General features: G+C 38.3%; 1 protein-coding gene across 2 annotated transcripts in view; it reads right to left on the bottom strand.

Annotated features, from left to right (window-relative positions):
* The window catches only part of PLCD1 (phospholipase C delta 1), a 1,599,641-nt gene that overhangs the window by 285,653 nt on the left and 1,292,931 nt on the right, over window positions 1-21,057 (bottom strand). For both annotated transcript variants that reach the window (XM_044067556.1, XM_044067555.1), the window contains exon 10: window positions 17,958-18,114. In XM_044067556.1, the coding sequence (XP_043923491.1) occupies window positions 17,958-18,114 (157 nt within the window). The remainder of the gene's footprint in view (window positions 1-17,957; window positions 18,115-21,057) is intronic.

Here is a 21,057-nt window from a genome sequence, read left to right as displayed (position 1 = left end):
GGCATGGTTAACAGATCATATTACTTTGCAAAGGATGGTCTACAACTATCTCCCCAATACTTCTGAATATTGGCTAAAACCTTCATCCACCCACTTGGAAGCTTTTTAGGCAATGCCAAACTGACAACCCTACTGGCATAACAAATAAAACCTAAATAAACGTAAATATGTTACTGCTCAATGTTAGGAGGCTAAACAAGAAACTCCACACTCCACAGGCTCTCTTCACTCTGGAGAATATATACATCTGCGCTGTTATAGAGACATGGTTTAAATCTACAGAATGTATTCCGGCAGGGCAAGGCTTCCACAGATTTAGATCATCAGCTACACAAACAGGGACAAAAGGTGGAGGAGTTCCAATCTATATTTAGCAACAAGCATAACTCTATGTTAGTTAAACAAGATGATGTCATGGAATTTATACATGTGCAAGTCACTGTACACATAGTGCCATACCATATCACAACAATCTACAGGTCACCCTCTATGTCCTTAGAATCCTATAGCTCATAACTAGACCTACTGGAGACAGTCACCATTAAACCAAATATCCTGTTCATGGGAAACTTTAACTACCCCTCTATAGACTTGGAAACATACACTGTCTCATACTCACTGGCACAACGATTTCAGGGCCTCATGACACAAATAACTTTGAGCAGATAGTGTGCACACCTACCCCAGGTTCAAACATACTGGACCTGGGAAAGAGCTCTTCACTCCCCCCCCCCCCCCAATGTAATGTCCTCACTGGTGAGATTGGACCACAAAGCTATCTCCTTTGAAATAAAAATCAAATCAGTAACCCCAGCAAACCCTGTTACAGTTAAGAACTATTCCAAAGAAATCTACATCCTATTAAGCAACAGTTTATCAAAATTCAGTACCACTCCCAACACTAAATTCACAACAACATATATGGAATTTTTCACAAAGACCCTATATAACCACATAAATGGCTGTACAGAGGCTGCTGTATTTCTAGAAGTAAGTTCAAAATAAAATCTAAAAACAAACCATATTGTTGGAATCCTAACCTTAATAGCGTTTATAACAAAAGGAAAAAGTCATGGCTAAAATCAGGAAGAGGAACTCCCATAATGATAGGAACACTCTAATTAAACTAAACAGGAAATTAAGATATCTAGTAAAGTCCTAAAATACCAATTACGAGGTCAAGATAGCCTCGCAAACTAAAGACAACCACAAGGTCTTCTACTGCTATGTCCAAAACCTCAAAAGACAGCGCAAATCAATGAGCCAAACTGGTGGTCAGTGTTGCCCCCCTTCAATAAGCAGAGTGACCTAGAGAATTTGCTGGCTGACAAATTCACCACAGATTTCACTCTTCCCACCTTCATCCATGAAATACCTACTAGCATACCACCCTAACTATTAACAGGGAGTACATCCTGGCATCATTCGCCAAGGTCAAAAACACAGCCCCAGCAATATCTCGGGGTGCCTCCAAAACAGCTTGAAACATGACCTACCAGGACCACGTAAGTCACTTTTTCAACTAGGATTCTAGGATTATTATAGGATTCTAGTCCAGCTTTGTACATTCTACTGAACTTTGCATTTCCTTTCTAAGAGTTTCTTATAAGTGGCGTGTACACTACTTGGCCTTGAGTTGTAGGATCCCCATCCTACCAATCCCAATCTAGTTGACCCCCCCTCCTTACTTCTGCTTTCCAGGTGATACTATGATCTCCAGCTGCCTTTTTACACTTTTAAGCAGTACATCAACAAATCAAAATATAAATTAAAACAGCTGTAGTTCCTGTTAATATAAGGCACTAACCTGTGGGTATGACAAGATAACTTTTAATGACAGTTTTGGTAGTCTTGCTGTCATCAGCTATGGTTCAGCCCCACTCAATTTCACCCTCGTTAGGCTAGGGTTCACTCCGCTCCCCTACCCTATCCCCATTCCCACCCACCCCCACTTCCTCTAGATTTATACTTCTTCTAGTTCCACCCTCTGAATTTCCTAGACCAATTACACCCTTGCTGCACTACTACTACTACCCCTCCCCTATCCTGCCTACACCTCTCCACCTTCTCAATACCACCCAACACCTTTTCTTCATTTCCTTCTCCATACTAACCCACTTCTTTTTCTCCCAATATTATAATGTACCACATATCACACCTCTCACCATTCTTACTCATCCTGACATCTCTGATACTACTATCTCCATCAAATCTCTTCATAAAGTGGTTAGAAAGACCTTCTACATTGCCCACCTGATCATGAAGGGATTCACATCCAGATCTAGTGAGGTCATTGTTCCCCTGTACTCTTCACTTATCAGACCAATGATCGAGTACAGTGCCCCATTCGGGATGTATCTCACCCGACATCTGCAGCAATTGGAGAGACCCCAAAAGTTCCTCACCAAAAGGATAAAGAGACTCCAAAATCTGTCATATGCTGCCAGATTGAAGAAACTCCAGCTCTATTCAGTCGCATACCGTCTGCTCAGAGGTGACATGTGCCTGACATACAAGGCCATGTCCAACCCGGAATTAATGGACATGCTCCACCTCAAAAAATCCAAATCCACCAAAACCACTAGAGCAAGCGACTTAAACGTTAGCACGGATATAAATAGGATGTGCTGGAGGGATAGATTTATCACTCAGAGACTCCCTATGCTGTGGAATAAAATCCCAGTCCATGTGAGGCAGAGCACCTCGCTGGCTCTGTTCAAGAGAAACTTGACCTGTGGATGGGAGATCGTAGGTTTACCCCGGGAATCATCTCTGTGTCACTGCTGGACAGAGGCACAACAAACTAATGGGCACAGTATTTTTTCATATAAGGGGTGGCGTAAGCCACAAAACTTTGGGCTAGGCTTATAAATGCCTTAGGGCAGATAGCCTAGTATAAATCTATGAACCTATGAACTCTAGACTAAATATTTCAGCCCCACAATCCACAACACTAATCACAACTTCACAAGTCAACCTATATAGTTATTCCAATATCTCTCCATCCCTATTAGCAAGTAACACCCTATGTTCAGCCAAACCATGCCCCACCCCCTCCACCACTAAACTTAAATTAACACTACACTACCCACAATTACCATCACTGAAACATCACCAAGCATACACTCTACTTAATCTCCTCTTAGTTCTACCACAATGTGGAGATATACACCCCAACCCTGGATCTGATAACTTACCCAAAACTACCCACACCCCTAAAGCCCTTGATTTACACTTCATAACTATCGATGCTCGAAGCCTCTGCAACAAAATTACAGAATTCCAGTCCTGGCTTAGTCACCACTCTCCGGACATGCAATAACTGAAACCTGGCTTAAAGCACATATTTTAGACTCTGAAATTCTTTCACCTGGCTACAACATTATTCGTAAAGATAGGGCCCTGAAAAAAAGGAGGGGACACAGCACTACTATATAAAGACTCCTTGATAAATATACATCCAATGCCAGTCCCCATTTTCGGTTCCCTGGAAATCTTAATGACATCCCTCCTTATAAACCCTAACAAACAACTATGTATTGTCACCATCTATATTCCCCCCGGTCATAACATCATAACATTCCACACTTAAAAGACTTCCTAGGATGGATTAACCACACTATCCCCACAAGAAACCATCATTCTAGGAAATACTAACATCAAATGGCGTAACCTAACCTTCAAATCTCCTAACATCAGCATTAATCTCCATAGCTTCACACAACTTATCTCAGAGCCTACATGAGCATTAAACACCAGAGCTGAAGCTACACTAGATTGGATCCTAGTGTCCTACCCCCACTACTACACCAATACCGGTACCCTCCCTAACACCCTAAGTGACCACCTACTTGCTTACACCCACAGAACCCATTTACCCATCCCCAAACCTCACACATATAAATCAATCAGGATCCTTGCCCAATTTAACAAAGAAACATTTATAACTACCCTCCAAATTCACAACTGGTCCTCATTAAAATCACTGCCCTTAGATGAGGCTGTACAATACTTTAACAGTACCTTTCTGAACACACTAAACAGCCTAGCACCTCTTCATACTAAACGTTCAAAAGCAAACCATGCCCCCTGGCTGACAAAGCATACCAAACAAACCCTTATATCTAGAGACAAAGCTTGGAAAACATGGGAAAAAGGTAGGACAATAGAAAATTAACTAAATTACAAAAAAAAAAATCAACTGATAAGAAATCATACTTCTCCTCTAAACTCTCTTCCCAAAATACCAACTCCAAAAAATTCTGGAAATCAGTATCCTCCCTTCTGAATCCAGGTAACATGCAAAATCCTTCACCTGCACCTGACAAAACCCCTCGACAGATCACCCAAATATTCAATAACCATTTTATTGACACCATCCAAAAACTAATCAAAGACTCACCCTCAAAAACAAATCACACCTGTAGCACTACAGCAATGGACCCCCTATTCCCCATAAATAACCCACTTAATCCCTCTTTCTCATTCCAACCCATGCCTATGTCCCTTATTCTAAGACTTCTAACCAAATGAATACCCTGCTCACTCTCAGCAGATAACCTACCACCAGAATACTTACAACTAGCAGCCAAGGCAATTGCCTATCCAGTCAGCATTCTTATCAACCGCTCCATTACTGAATCATATGTCCCCCATTTATGGAAAAAAATCCATTATTATTCTACTTCACAAAGAAGGTAATGCCCATGATCTCTCAAACTACCAGTCCATCTCCATCCTCTCCCCACTATTAAAAATCCTAGAAAAATGTATTCAAACCTAACTACTCAATCACCTTGTCAAAAATAACCTCTTATCTCCCACTCAGCATGGTTTCCACCCAGGCCACAATACTACTTCAGCCCTAATCTCCTTTACTGACACAGTAAACTAAGCTCTTGACACTGGCTTATCCACTTCTGTACTCCTGCTAGACTTTTAGACCTTTCAAAAGCTTTCGGCACTGTATCTCACCCTAAGCTTTTGCAACACCTATGGAAACTTGGCTGCTCCCAAAATGTAATAACCTGTTTTTTCTCCTACCTAAACAGCAGGCAACAAGTGGTCAGATGGCAAAATCAACTATCTGATTTCTTAGTAAACAACACAGTTGTCCCACAAGGATTCATATTAGGACCACTACTTTTTAATATTTTCATTAATGATCTTAATAAAGCCTCTCAGGACAGCATACTAATTCAGTATGCAGATGATTCAACCATCATCTCATCTTCCAATGATTTCTCCACCCTCCAAAAAATAACCCAAGACGCTTTCTCCGCTATAGAAAATTGGTTGAATGACTGTCAATTAATACTTAACCCAAAGAAAACTAAACTGTTATTATTCTCATCAAAACCTCCAACTACAGAATTCAAAATTCTCTCCAGTAACAAAACAGTAATTAAACAGGTACAATTCGCAACACTACTAGGAATTACTATCGACAACAAACTCTCCTTTGAATAACATATATTGAACACTATTAAAAAGACCCATTTGACCGCGGTAGTGGTGCTGCGGTAGCATTGTCGCCTCACAGCAAGACGTTGTCTCGTTCGATTCTCAGCTACAGCGTCTTCTGTGTGGAGGCATGCATGAATGAGCGTGCCTTCGTTGAAGGTTGTGCATCAGGACTGGTAACTCGGCATGTAAAAATGCACTACCAAACATTAGCGGACCGGAGTTCCGCTGTGGCGACCCCTAACCGGGATAAGCCGAAAGATATAACAACAACATTAAAAAGACCCATTTGAAACTAGGCAGATTATACAGACACAAACTATACCTTGATAATTAAACTAGGAACAAACTAGCAAACACTTTTCTTATTCCATCCCTTATGTATGGCAGCCCCATTTTCACCAACCTCCACACATCACTTAGTAGTAAGCTACAACAATGTTACTATAAAATAGCAAAATTTGCATCAAACGTACCTAACCGCTCACACCACTGTACCACTCTCTCAAACCTATCCTGGCTAGAATTCCACCACTACCTCCAATTTACTCAACTCTCTATGGGCCATAAATTAATTTTTCAACCTGATAGCTGCCCCACTCTCCAAACCATCTTACACACATATACCCCTACTCGATCCCTCCGCTCTTCCGAGAAAACCCTATTAAGTGTAGCCAAACCCAACAAGAGAGCAGGACAATGCCTATACTCCTACAACATATTTAAACTATGGAATACCCTCCCCTCCACCATTACTCAACTAGACTCCTTAAAACCATCTAAAGCTGCACTAAAAACGTACTTGTTACAAAATCCAAGCTGTACATGCGATATACAATGTAAACCACCTTAACTACATAACCCATTAAACTAGAACCCTACCTTGTAACACCTCTCATTTCATTCTACTCTTTTTAATAAGACCTTATTATCTGTCCATCACAATGTACCTAAGTTCTGCTATATAGTTTTTAACTGTATCTGAGTTTTGCAGATTAATGTATAACATCTACTGCAATTATACAAAGTCCAAGAACCAGGTGTAGAACAGTTAAACATACTGGTAAGCCAACAAGAAATTAGATCCAGTAAAAAAGGCACATCACGACCATCCATATAAAACAGGGTTTATTACATCAAGCTTTCGAGTTGAAACTCTTTTTCAAGAATGAATCAATACATTACAACCACAGAATATATATATAACACCAGCCAATCACATAACATAACTCAGAAACACATTATATAATTATACAATTTATATAATTAACTAACTAAACCTAGTTTAGAAAACATCACTAAAAACAATAATCAATTTAATAATATACTAAAATGCTTCATTGCAGCCTAAAAAACTTCATAGGACAAATATAATATTCTAACTGACATATGCTTGTCTTAGTTTTAAAACAGGTTTAATAATGTTAGTTTTATTAAGCCCTGGGTAGACCTCAGATCTAAAATAATTTATTCATTTATATTCTGCTTTCTCAGTGGCATTCACAATGTCCCCTCCCCTCTTCTTCTTGCAAACTCTCTGCAGTATCCTGAATTTAAAAGCATGCTCATTTCCACAATGTAAAATATGCTTGCTAAGTGCATTTGTCTCACCCCTCTTCTTATGTCAGATAAATGGGAGGCAATTCTCTCCTTAAATTTACAGTTAGTTTTATCGATATAATACCATAAACATTCCTCACAATTAGTCAAATAGACTAAATTGTCACTACTGGACGTCCTAAATGCCTTAAAAATAAAACTGGCTTGTGTTATAGGATGCATAAATTCTGTTTCCACATTAATAAACTTACAAAAACTGCAATTATAGCAGGGGACTGTCCCCTTATTAAATCTATGTAGCTCTTCATTTTTACCAAAATCTTTATAAGAGAAGTTGTTTAAGATTCTTCTCTTTCTTATATACAAAATAAGGCCTTTCTCTTACTATTTTCCTAACATTAACATCAGAACTAGGAACAGTCCAATTTCTTTTGCACATCCACAAAACGAACAGCATCAGAACCACTAGATCCAATGATTTTAATTTTGCTTGTGACATAAATAAGACATGTTGCCAAGGCAGATACGTGTCTCAGAGAATCTCCATGCTCTATAACAGGCTATCCATCCATGTGAAACAGAGTCCATTGCTAAACTCTATTTAAGTGTGACCATGACCAAAGGATGGGAAACTGGTAATTCACCCTGTGGCTGGCCCCCATGTCTCTGCAGACAGTAATGCCCAAACTAACATACTCTCTCACACACATAACCTCTAGAAACGTCCTCACTAACAAACTCCCTCCGAATAAATGCCCGTGATGCATAGGGACACAACTGGGTTGGATTGCACGACTAGGCTTATAATGGCCCTGGTGGTCGTTAGCCTAGTATATAACTATGAACATGTGAACCTATTAGTGAAGCCCTGGTGGTCATTAGCCCAGTATATAACTATGAACATGTGAACCTATTAGTGAAGCCCTGGTGGTCATTAGCCTAGTATATAACTATGAACATGTGAACCTATTAGTGAAGCCCTGGTGGTCATTAGCCCAGTATATAACTATGAACATGTGAACCTATTAGTGAAGCCCTGGTGGTCATTAGCCTAGTATATAACTATGAACAATGTGAACCTATTAGTGAAGCCCTAGTGGTCATTAGCCTAGTATATAACTATGAACATGTGAACCTATTAGTGAAGCCCTGGTGGTCATTAGCCTAGTATATAACTATGAACATGTGAACCTATTAGTGAAGCCCTGGTGGTCATTAGCCCAGTATATAACTATGAACATGTGAACCTATTAGTGAAGCCCTGGTGGTCATTAGCCCAGTATATAACTATGAACATGTGAACCTATTAGTGAAGCCCTGGTGGTCATTAGCCTAGTATATAACTATGAACAATGTGAACCTATTAGTGAAGCCCTAGTGGTCATTAGCCTAGTATATAACTATGAACATGTGAACCTATTAGTGAAGCCCTGGTGGTCATTAGCCTAGTATATAACTATGAACATGTGAACCTATTAGTGAAGCCCTGGTGGTCATTAGCCTAGTATATAACTATGAACATGTGAACCTGTTAGTGAAGCCCTGGTGGTCATTAGCCTAGTATATAACTATGAACATGTGAACCTATTAGTGACGCCCTGGTGGTCATTAGCCTAGTATATAACTATGAACATGTGAACCTATTAGTGAAGCCCTGGTGGTCATTAGCCTAGTATATAACTATGAACATGTGAACCTGTTAGTAAAGTCTTTCGATAATGTGAAGCTTAATAAAGTATGGAAGATTTTATAAGGTTATGGTCTAGGAAAAAATAACAAATCTGGTAAGCTGTTCATATTACAATTCAAGAGAAAATGTTTTAGTGACTCTGTGTACAGAGGAAATATTGTTAAATATTTTGACTGAGGAGGGGGCAGGAGTAAGGCAAGGATGCCTGATGAGTGGGCTAATTTTAGGGTCAGAGTCCAAGAGTCTGGTGAAGTAAGAGGCAGACAGCAGAGTGTCCAATCTACTGTGCCCCTAGGACTACATCATATGTGGGGTTTGGTTCACCCAATACAATACCTATTATTGTTGAGGTACTGAACTGCAAATAGCCTTGTTATGCCCAGAATTAGTAATTAAATTCTATAACATTGTAAATTAATGAATCAGCATAGAAAGAGCTTCTCTGAAGACTTGAAAGGGGGCCAAATCCAGCTGAAGGTTTTGGGTACAGCAGCTTCCAGTGTAATGAAAATACACAAATTTGAAGCCAGGCAGAGTTACTTTAGTTGAATTTATTTAGCACTTTCATCCGCACAGAGCAGGACTTCATCAGAATAAACTAAAAAGCCCACCATACAGCTTAAATAGTAAAAATGTAATAAAAAAGTCTGCTAGTTAATTTGTAAAATAACTTTTTAACCTGAGCAGAATATTCATAAATTTGCAAATCTTTTTAATTAAGTCATTATTTACTGTTTATTCCTGACTATTGCTAGCATGGTAACATAATAATTAACTGAAAGAGAAGAAGGGCACATTTAATGAAATGGGTAAGGCATGGGCCACAAGCAAAGGAGTGGCCTTTAGTAGTGGCCTTAAAATAATAAAAAGGCTTAGTTTGCACCAGCAGGGCAATGTGAATTAGGCAGGAGTGAGGTAAGGCAAATTTATATCCTTTGTTTCATCTTTCTGATAGGGACTGGTCACAGATAATATAATTTCCTGTTTTTTTTTAAGGTGCAAAAGTAGGACAAACATCAGCACTTCTAGATTAATCCATCACAGCTTCTTTAATTAATCTTTTAAACAGCAGTCTTTATTAATAACTGAAAAAATATAAAGCAGTGGAATAATCCATTCTTAATATTAACACTGAAGCTGATTTGCAGGTCTAATTTGTTTGGCAATCTTACTATATTACAAATACAACACTGATTACTGATATTTACTTAAAGAAAAGACAACAGAAAAAAATATTTTAAAGCTGCCTGCAGATAAAACAATCCAGAGTCAGCATATAGAACCAATGACACTGTTATACTAACGTTGCTGTACAAGGCTTTCAATTCTTACATTATAATAGCAAGAGTATTAAAGCTGCTTCATTGTCTGCAATAGCAAAGGGGCCCATTTATTTACAATATTTTTTTTCTTGTTTTTTGCTAACTGTCACACAGCACACAAAAGAAGACTGAGATAATCAAACCCCAGACTACTGGAAGCAAATCATCACCTTAATCCTCTGTACTAATTGCCAGGCCTCATGTTTTCTCTCTTTCAGATTTTCATTTCTGATTCATATATATATTTAACATACCTCTCAACCTCTTAGAGCAAAAAATCTGGACAAAGTCTGGTAAAATAGAAGGACAAAGGCTCAAAAATAGGGATAGATTTTAAGTATTGCTCTTATAAACTTAAAAAAGTTGCTAGGATAACATGATTTGTCTTAGCCTGCTTTTTTCTGAAGAATATGAAGTCTGAAACACAAATGCTTATCATTATTTAGTGACTTCAATTCTCAGATCATCCCAGTGATTTGACAGAAAAATCACAAATTTTATGAGGAACAGATCAAAAATATTAGGCAAAAATCTGGACATTCTATGAAAATCTGTACAGTTGAGAGATATGGTTTAGCATTGCTCTAAAAAACACAGCCTGTAGGGAGGTCCTCTGGACTTCCATTTTTGGTGATCATATTTTTAAGTCAGTAAAAACAATCCATTAAAGCCATATCTGAGTATCTAGCATAAAAGCTCAGACCACATGAGAACAGAAACAATAGCTTGGATGACCCCTTTAAATATTGCAATTTTTTGTTTTTTTGCTAGCAAAAACTATAATCCACTCTCCCACATTCCCAACAAACATCACAAACAATAAGAATCTTGATATTGAAGGGGTATAAGAATTTTGAAAATATGCTGTCAACCAACAGGTTACATCTTCTTTGCTTGGAGGCATACTAGGGTGAAGTTACAAACCTTGACCAAATAATTGTCTGAAATCTGAATTTACAATTCCCCTTCAGGTATTACACAGTGAAGACTATCTTGTGTTCTTTCTTGTGTTTTTTACTGAACGGTTTGTGTGACTATTTTATACTTTCATTTATATAATAATAGTAATATACATATATATATATATATATATATATATATATATATATATATATATATGTGTGTGTGTGTGTGTGTATATATATATATATATATATATATACACACACACATATATGGGTCTACTGCTTTTCATCGAATACCACGTTTTCGAAAAAGAGCAGTAGACCGCTCAGTTACACGAAAGTGCATTCGAAAGTGCACTTTTGCGAACTCAGCTTCTACGAACAGATTGCACCACAGTGGAGGACAGTAGGAAAACATGCTATGTCCTCCACTGTGGTGCAGTAGTCATGGACCTTAGGGTTAGAGCATGGGTCATGGCAAGGGGATAGCCCTACTAGCTATCCCCTTACCATTACCCATGCCCTAACCCTAAGGTCCGTGACTACCGCACCACAGTGGAGGACAGGCTATCCTCCACTGTGGTGTGGTAGTCACAGACTTTAGGGTTAGGGCGCAGGTCATGGTAAGGGGATAGCCCTACTACCTATCACCTTACCATGACCCGCTCCCTAACCCTAAGGTCCGTAACTACTGCACTAAATGGCAGTACATAGCCCGTTCGCTGAGCGGGTTTTGTGAAAGTGCACTTTCGATTAAGTGTACTTTCGCGTAACCCAGGGTCTGCTGTGTGAGTTAGAAGAAGGGCATTTTCGAACTTATACAGTAGACCCATATATATGTATATATATATATATATATATATATATATATATATATATATATATATATATATATATACAGAGAGAGAGAGGGGGGATCCATGCTCAGGTTGTGGGCTCATGGCTGTTAAGCACTGACCAGGAAATGTGGGAAGAAGTTGTCCTTTTCAGCTTGCCCATCTCTGGCTGAGGACTGTGGAAGACTCCTGAACTCCTTTTGGATGTTCTGGAAACATGATCTTGGAAGGATTTGAGAAAATAAACAGCAAAAAGAAGCACAGAAATGCCAATGAAAGTTTACAGGTGTGTTGATCTTAAAGTGTATTGTAGTATACATTGTATACTGCAGCCAAAATCTGCAAGGGGCAAGCAGATTAGGTGCATACAAATATTTCTTATCCACCACGTATGAAGGCCAGATGTCAAATGGCCCACTCCCACTGCCTGAAATGTAAGCCATGGTTATCTGTAAGCTGCCGTTATAAGAAAGTCAGTGTATAACCCACAGGCCACAAACTGGGTGAATCAAACTTCCCAAACAGCGCAACCAATTCACCCGCTGAAACCATGGTCGACTTTTACAAGCAAAGCATGCTTTGCAGTGACACAGGTCCTCTCAAAATCATCATGTAGAATGCTTTGCATCCTACAATCTCCTTAATTATACAATCTTCATGATCAAAAAGTCTCAGGAAGAGGGAAACACAGCAAAGTTGATATCTTGTAGAACAGACAATTAATGTAAACACATTCAAAGTTGATATCTTGTAGAACAGACAATTAATGTAAACACATTCAAAGTTGATATCTTGTAGAACAGGCAATTAATGTAAACACATTCAAACTGATATCTTGTAGAACAGACAATTAATGTAAACACATTCAAAGTTGATATCTTGTAAAACAGACAATGTAAACACATTCAAATTAGATGTCTTGTAGAACAGACAATTAATGTAAACACATTCAAAGTCGATATCTTGTCGTACAGACAATTAATGTAAACACATTCAAAGTTAATATCTTGTAGAGCAGACAATTAATGTAAACACATTCAAAGTTGGTATCTTATTGTATCTTTCGGCTATTCCCGGTTAGGGGTCGCCACAGCGGAACTCCGGTCCGCTAATGATTGGCAGTAGATTTTTTTACGTACCGAGTTGCCAGCTCTCACGCGCAACCTTCAACGAAGGTATGCCCATTCACGCATGTCTCCACACAGAAGACGCTTTAGCTGAGAATCGAACAGGACAACGTCTTACTGTGAGGCGACAACACTACCACAGCACCACCACCGCAGTTAAAGTTGATATCTTGTAGTACAGACAATTAATGTAAACACATTCAGAGACTTTTATAATCAGAGAGCTGTGTTCAGAAATGTTGCATTCCTCCGTTTACATTCATTAAATTAACATATATCCGATAGAAAACACACCGTATCCCATAGGAGGATGTTGGGTGTAATGTCACATTTGATAGGGGAACAAACAATGCAAAGTCAGAAGTAGAAAATGTTCTGGCTGACACAGAATTAAAAGGAGATTTTACAGTGCTAACAGGTGTTTCCAGCAGACCTCTCAATCATACCGAATTCCTTGGTATTTATCAGTTTTAAGGGCAAAATATTGGGGTGCCACAAATTTCTGAGTGGCCCCCTTAATTTCCAAATTTCCTGTTTTTTTTTTTTTTTATATTAGCAGTTTGCCACTTTAAATTTACAGCTGATGTCACCACCTATCACCAGCCTACAGGGGTGTGTGTGACGACACCAGCTACTGCCTGTTGGACTGGAGGGAAATAGGGTAAGGAATATAAACAGAAATGATGGCAGATGTGTGCATAAGTTTTAGTCTGGCCAGCTTCCAAGTAAGAAAAATGTCATCTTATCTAACAATGTAATTTATTTTGCTAATGTATTTCTTTATTTATTTTACTGCTGGGCAAATGTGCAAGTTTTTTCTGCTGTTGGGTCACCGCCATTTCAGTTTATCTACTGCAACTTTCTGCTGTGGGTCCATTTCCATGCATCTGCTGCTGGGCTGGACTGCATTTGTTTCAGTTTATCTGCTGGCCAAGTATCCCATATGTTATGTTATCTGCTCTGCTCATTAGGTAGGGTGGCGGGAGTGTGTGCCACAGCCGTTTCAGTTTATCTCATCTGCTGGCCAAGTGTTGCAATTAATTTATTTTATATGTCCATTCATTGTTGTGCATTTATCTACTGCTGAACTGGAAAGTTTTATCCGCTGTTGGGCTGTTTCAACTGTGCAAGTTCTGCCATTTCAGTCAACTGCTGGATTGTATTAACCATTGTTGGATCGTATTTCTTAATTTTTAATAATCCAATAAATAACGCTGAGAGGTAACCAAAGGCTTGAAAAATTACTACCATGAAAAGTCCACAAATATTCGCACGTAGATAAAGTATAAAAATCCAAAACGTTGACTTTTATTTGTATAGAGTAAAAAATGGTAAGCGCTTTCACTAATGCTTCTTCAGACCGTTAACATTCAAATGCATTTCTTAATTCATTATATATACATCACGTGAATAACTTCTAATCAAGCTCTTTAAAGGGTTATAAACCCAAAGAAGTACATGTTTCTCTACATTCATTGTTAATAATAAAATTAAACAAATTCAGCATACATTCGCTACAGCATTAAACTACTTACTAAATGAAGTAGCTCATCATGAGATGTTATCTAAACATAGCGTAATTCCGCTGATTCGTAAATGTGCTTACCTAATATAAATTGAATGCATTTACAATATATAAATTGCAGTAGACTGCTATACAAAACCATTATATTGCAACCAAAAATGCTTGCATGGAAGCTGCACATCTTATGATAAATGTAATACATCCCAATAGCTGAATACATTCATCGTATATAAGAATAAAACAACTAAGGAACGTTTAAAAAATTTCCGTGAAATTTTGAATAAAAAGTAAAACGAAGATTGTTCACACAAATAATTCAGCTACCCAATGGTGTATCATTGAACTTCAAAAGAGATGCGCTTTAAACCTCTAAAAACAATCTATCTATTAGAATACTAGACACAATGCATAACATAAATTAATCATATCCATCCCATCTGATTAATTTCTAATATTTGCTGCCATTCCAAGTTAGCGACCATACACATCAACCTCTCAGCGTTATTTATTGGATTATTTATTGGGTTTTCTGTCAGCAAAGAGGTATTTACACCATTGGGAACGACAGTTTTGTTACTGCTTGTCTTTATTTTTAATGCTGCTGAGCTGGAAGGTTTGCTGTTGGGCCATTCAGTTTAACTGTGCAAGTTCTGCCATTTTAGATTGCATTGTGTGTGTGTCCTGCTGGATTGCATTAAACAGCCCCGGGCCTCCGCTGAAAACGGACCTGTGTCCAGCCAGACTTTCCCAGTAAACAAATGTAAAATAAATAAAATAAATAAACGTTGTTAGGCTGTAGTTCTTTATTTTAAATGCTCCTGAACTGGAAAGTTTGCTGTTGGGCCGTTCAGTTTTATGCAAGATCTGCCATTCAAATCGATGTGTGTGTGTGTGTGTGTGTGAGCTTTACTTAATTAACGGCTGCAGGAAGGGTTACATTTGCTTATGGCTGCAGGCTCTGTGCTAGTGTGCTTGTCTTGTTACATTAATGAACAGCTGCAGGGCTGCTTTCTTTTACTTACTGGCTGCAGAGAAACTGTGCAGGGAGGATTAAACTGGTGTGTGTGTGTGTGTGTGTGTGTGTGTGTGTGTGTGTGTGTGTGTGTGTGTGTGTGTGTGTGTGTGTGTGTGTGTGTGTGTGAGCTAGCTTTACTTACTTATTTAATGGCTGAGCTTTTGTTTAACGGCTGCAGGAAGGGTTAAATTTATTTATGGCTGCAGGCTCTGTGCTAGTCTGCTTCTGTTTTACTTTAATGGCCGGCTGCATGCTCTGTGCTAGTGTGCTTTTCATTTTACATTAACGAACAGAGACAGGGCAGCTTTCTTTTACTTAACAGCTGCAGAGAAACTGTGCAGGCAGGATTAAACTGGTGTGTGTGTGTGTGTGTGTGTGTGTGTGTGTGTGTGTGTGTGTGTGTGTGTGTGTGTGTGTGTGTGTGTGTGTGATCTAGCTTTACTTACTTATTTAACGGCTGAGCTATTATTTAATGGCTGCAGGCAGGGTTACATTTGTTTATAGCTGCAGGCTCTGTACTAGTGTGCTCCCGTTTTACTATAACGGCCGGCTGCAGGCTCTGTCCTAGTGCGCTTTTCATTTTACATTAATGAACAGTTACAGGCTTTCACTTTATTGGCCACAGAGAAACTGCTTTCTTTTACTTATTGGCTGCAGTGTGTGTGTGTGTGTGTGTGTGTGTGTGTGTGTGTGTGAGGGAGACATGGTGATAACATTCAACAGCTGTTTACCATTTCTTCTTCACCGTGTGCACAAAAGTCATGTACAAGTAGCAAATGCATTCTGGCTTATAGTATTTCCACACTAAAACATTTGTCATCTACAGCATTTAATTTTTTATTTAACTGAGTGTAAGAATACGGATAACTTGTTGCTTTAATCTCCAATTGAAATAATACATTTTTCAAATAGCTGTATTACTTGTTAAAAATATTGGGCCGATGTGAAGATGGTCATCTTACTCATTTCATAGAAAATGTATGGTGGGAACGCAATTCACCCCGACATAACAAGGCTCCAGTTCCTTTTTCATAGCACAGGTCGCCTGAACACTAAACCCATCCTGTTGTTGGCGTGCTCACTATATGGATGTTGCTGCCTCTATAAAACGTGATAGTGGAAGAGCATACCCACATCACATATACTTAAACCTTACAAAATTAATATAAATGTTCTCTTTTCTTTCCTTGCTTCTCTGCAACAGTCCTAATGTTATGCAAAAAACAAAATAGAATTGCTATATGGAATTTTATGGTTTTATCCTAATTTTATGTTGAAAAATAGTATTACTGTGAAGAATGTCATGTTTTTATTATAGAGTCTGGGCTGAAGACTATTAATTCTGTACTTATTCAAAACCCCTTGTGATCCTAGCTGATATACTATCTCCTCAATAAGTCTGCAGTCAGAGCTAAGAGATCAGTTTTGGTTGTCTGTTCTTCAGTTTGTGTTTGAGAGTTGGTATCCCACAATTCCATTTTAGTGGGTGGGGGTTGCATAGTTATGTATGCAAATTTTATGTTAATCAACATACAGTTATGTACCTATTTTTCATGGGCCTTTGTCCAGATTTTTGATGTTTCCAGGTTAAGATGAATGGTTTCCAGAGATGAAGCTCAGTGCAAGATATTCTTACTCATCCTTACCACTTCAATCCCCCCTGTTAAGAATGCCAACCAAAAGCATTAACATGCAAGGATGTAAAATAGGATGGAATGCTACTAAAAGATAAATTGTTCAGCAACAGAAAGTAAATTCAGAGAATAAAACACCAAAGATAACATTAAGTGGGATGACAAAACCAAAAAAGTGAACCAAAATAGTATAGCACTAGACACAAAAAGCAAACCAAAGTCATATACCAGCTTATTGTGAACATATGGCTCTCTACTGAAATGTCGACATTTGTAACACTGAGTGCTGACATATTAAAAAAACGCAGCAGAAAGGTGAATCTCAAACATTGCTATTGCAATATATAGTGATATATACAGACTCCAAGATCGTTATACTTGGAGAAAAGGGAACATTCTAAGAAATGTCACTCTCAGACTTGATATATATAAGCCCATTTTTTGACCATTTTAGTCTCAGCATTTGGGACTCGCTAAAGCAGCTCCAAACATTTAAGGTGGTTACTGAATCATACAGCGCACAAAAAAGAATCAAAATTAAACCACCAAACCAGTATATTATAGTGGTACACTATGAAAAAACAAGTGAATTAAGATGATAAAGCAGCAGCAAAATAAATACATATTTCATAATGTAATTTTTAATTGAGACCTTGCATATGCTGGTAAATGCCTTCAGAACAAGCAGTACTTTCTCAAACAATTGAACTTACACTGTTTTTTCAGCAAATACAAATGCTTAATAAGAGCTTTGTTATAGAATTACGGTATATTATTTACTAATGAACTCTAGCACACTGTCCATTAATAGTATACTGTTTATTAAAAAAATATATTTGTGGCAGTAAGTGCATGAAAGATGCTCACTGGTGAAATTTACCTGACTCCTTTGCGAGCTTCATGGCCTTGGACTCAGGAAAAGAACTCATTTCACAACAAGCATTTTTTTCCAGGGGATATTTGAATTTTTCAAAACGAACACTCTTGCAGTAAATCGCAAGTTTAAAGAGTTCCTTGGCTAATGGCAGCAGTTTACTCTGTAATTAAAAGAAGCATTTGGAACATTTATTGTTTGCAGTCATCTTTCCTGCACTTTCTACATTTCCACCCATAAATATTCCCATGTTAATCCCATTTCATTCACTTGAGATCTGCAATGATCTATTTATTCTTCTTATTTCTACATCCTTGGGATTTTTTATTGCCTGACCCCTTGCATCAAATAAGGCTATCCTCCACCAATCATCAACCCTGTTCTGTCTCAGGAGATAATAACCTGAAATGCTCCTGATTGGGTTCAGAAGGGGTGATAAGGTTGACACACCAGGACTTGAGACCTGCAGCAGTAAAGGTAATTTCTGTTTAGGAATAGTTACAACAAAGCTGTAGCTCTGTACTTTAAGTCATACCATTACACATTGTCTCAATGAACATTATTTATGTCTTCCTTACGTGCTTCTCTGACAGATATTTTTAATAATTTCAACATTTACTCTCAATCACATGTATTCTGCTGAGTTGCCTGTATGTGCATATACTATGTTACCTTAAACTGAATGTACCTGTTTTATCTTCTATATGTATTTTTAATCCAAACCTATAATGTGCATTTATCTGTATTTTATGTAGTTTTTGTTGAAGTGGAGATTTTCTCCCCAGGCCTCCACTGAGAAAGGACTTGTGTCTAATTGGACTTTCCCGGTAAACAAATGTAAAAGAAATAAATAAAATTTCTAGAAAGTGGCTTGGATGAGGCCATCAGGCTGAACACAAACAGATAATTCCAGCTGCCCGAAATAAAATATCTGATGTTAGTTACTATGTCACAGGCTGAGGGGACAGCTGCCTGTATGGAGTTCTAAAGGGGAAAATCTCCCCATGTAAAATGTATAAAGTTGCATTAAGAAGTCTAAACTCTACTCAAAAATATTCTTACTGATACCACTTACCTATGCCTTGCTTTCACCCATATATACAAACTACATCTCACACAAAACATCATGCCATAAATTTAAAAAACTGTTGTAATTAAAACCTTCCCAAACAAACAAGTCTATAAGCTTCCTCTCACTTCCATCCAATATCCTTTCTCCCATCTTAGACAAACTTTTAGAAAAGATATTCAACACCCAACTCACTCTCCATATCCAGAAGTACCAGCTGCTCTCCTCCAATCAGCATGGATTCTGACCTGGACGAAGTACTTTGAAAGTACTTTGGGCCCTAACTGCTGACATTCTGCAAAACACTGATAAAGGTCTCCTTACAGGTGACCTATTTATAGTCCTAACAAAGCATGTGACCTCAATGACCACAGTCCTCTCCTAAATAAACTTACTAAAATTAGTATTAGCTTAGACAGCATAACCTGGTTTAAAACCTTCATACTGACAGATACTTCAGAATTAAAATAGGATCCTCGCAATCAGAATCTGTGCATGTTATCAAAGGTGTACCAAAAATATCCATTCTTGCCCCCCCCCCCCATATTCATTAACAAACTTTCTTGTGGCCTTCTCCAACTGTCACTCATCATCTGCACAGACAACATGGTCATGTACTGATCAGGTCACTCTCATACCAGTATTTATTCTTGGACCTCAACAGAAAGTTCTCGAAGTACCTGGCTATTTAACTCTCTTTGACTTACCCAGCTGTACCATAGGTTCATAGTTATATACTAGGCTAAAGACCACCCTATACTTTGTAAGTCTAGCCACGAACTCCAACCCAACTGTGTCCCTATGTATCATCAGTGTTTATTATGAAGGGGAATGTTAGAAGGTTTCTAGAGATTATCTTGGGAGGTGTATTAGTTTGGGCATTAGTGTCTGCCTCTGTCTATCAGGCCCAGGATCAGTTTTTGATTTCCCATTCATTGGTCAAGGTTACACTTAAATAGGATTAAGCCTGTTCCAGAGCATAGGGATCCTCTGAGACACACACATCTGTCTAACCAACATGTCTTATTTATGTCACAGGCAAAATTTAAGTCCCTAGACCTGGTGGTTCTGATGCAGTTCATTTTGCAGATGTGCAAAAGGTCCATAAGAGCTGGATCCCCAGGATGTCTTGTATGCCAGGCATAGATCTCCTCTCAGTAACCCGTAAGAGACAGAGTATATAGATAGGTGGTTAAGCTGTTTTGTGAGAGTGACTATATGCTTTGGCTGGCTGTTGACTTTGGGACAATTTACATATTTTTAGTATCAGAAGCCGAGGTGGATTCATCTTTCCCATTTTGTGTGATAGGCCGTGGTGCTTCACCTTCATTTGGATTAGTTTCTGCCAGTTCGTTGAGTGCATTGGGTGCAATTCCTGCCTGAGGGTCGATTACTGGTATTATGGCATTTTCATTGGTATCGAGTGGTGAAATGTGAGTTTTCATCTTTGGAAGTGTGACCTATTAGGTGTATGTGGGCTCTCAATTTTTGCAGTATGAACGAGTGAACTGTGAGGTGAAGGGCAGTCATTGGTTTTAAGTAAAGTTACGTGGCCATCGTGTTCTGCAGGGTGAACAGTGAGGTGAAGGACAGGTTTTGAACGGAAAGACCAGGATTTGTTCTTTGGCGTTTTGGGGATATACTTAAGGACTGTTTCCCTTGTTACATACTGAACAGGATTAATGGAAAGTCTTGCATTCATTGTAGGCCATTTATGGGTGAACATGTAGGCCGTGATTTACAGATATATGAGTGGTGAGATAACAAAGAGCAATTAAACAGAAACTATATTATATATTAGGATTTGGAACTGTTTATGAACTGTATCTTTACCTCTGCAGTTTATTTATGCAATTTTTAACACATATCTGCATTTTGTTGCAGGTTTATTGTGATTCTAATTTGGATTGCATAGGTTGTGTGTTTGTAGTATTATGACCTTTTTTTATTTTATGAACATCATGAATAAACTGCATATGAGATTGTCTCTAGAAAAGTACATTGCTTTTGAACTTTTAATATCTAATGAGCCACAGT

The sequence above is a fragment of the Protopterus annectens genome, chromosome 3.part1 (assembly GCF_019279795.1).
Source record: "Protopterus annectens isolate FY-2018-M chromosome 3.part1, PAN1.0, whole genome shotgun sequence".
NCBI lineage: Eukaryota > Metazoa > Chordata > Ceratodontiformes > Protopteridae > Protopterus > Protopterus annectens.
Note: the sequence above shows the minus strand (reverse complement) of the source record. Positions and strands in the feature narration are given on the sequence as shown.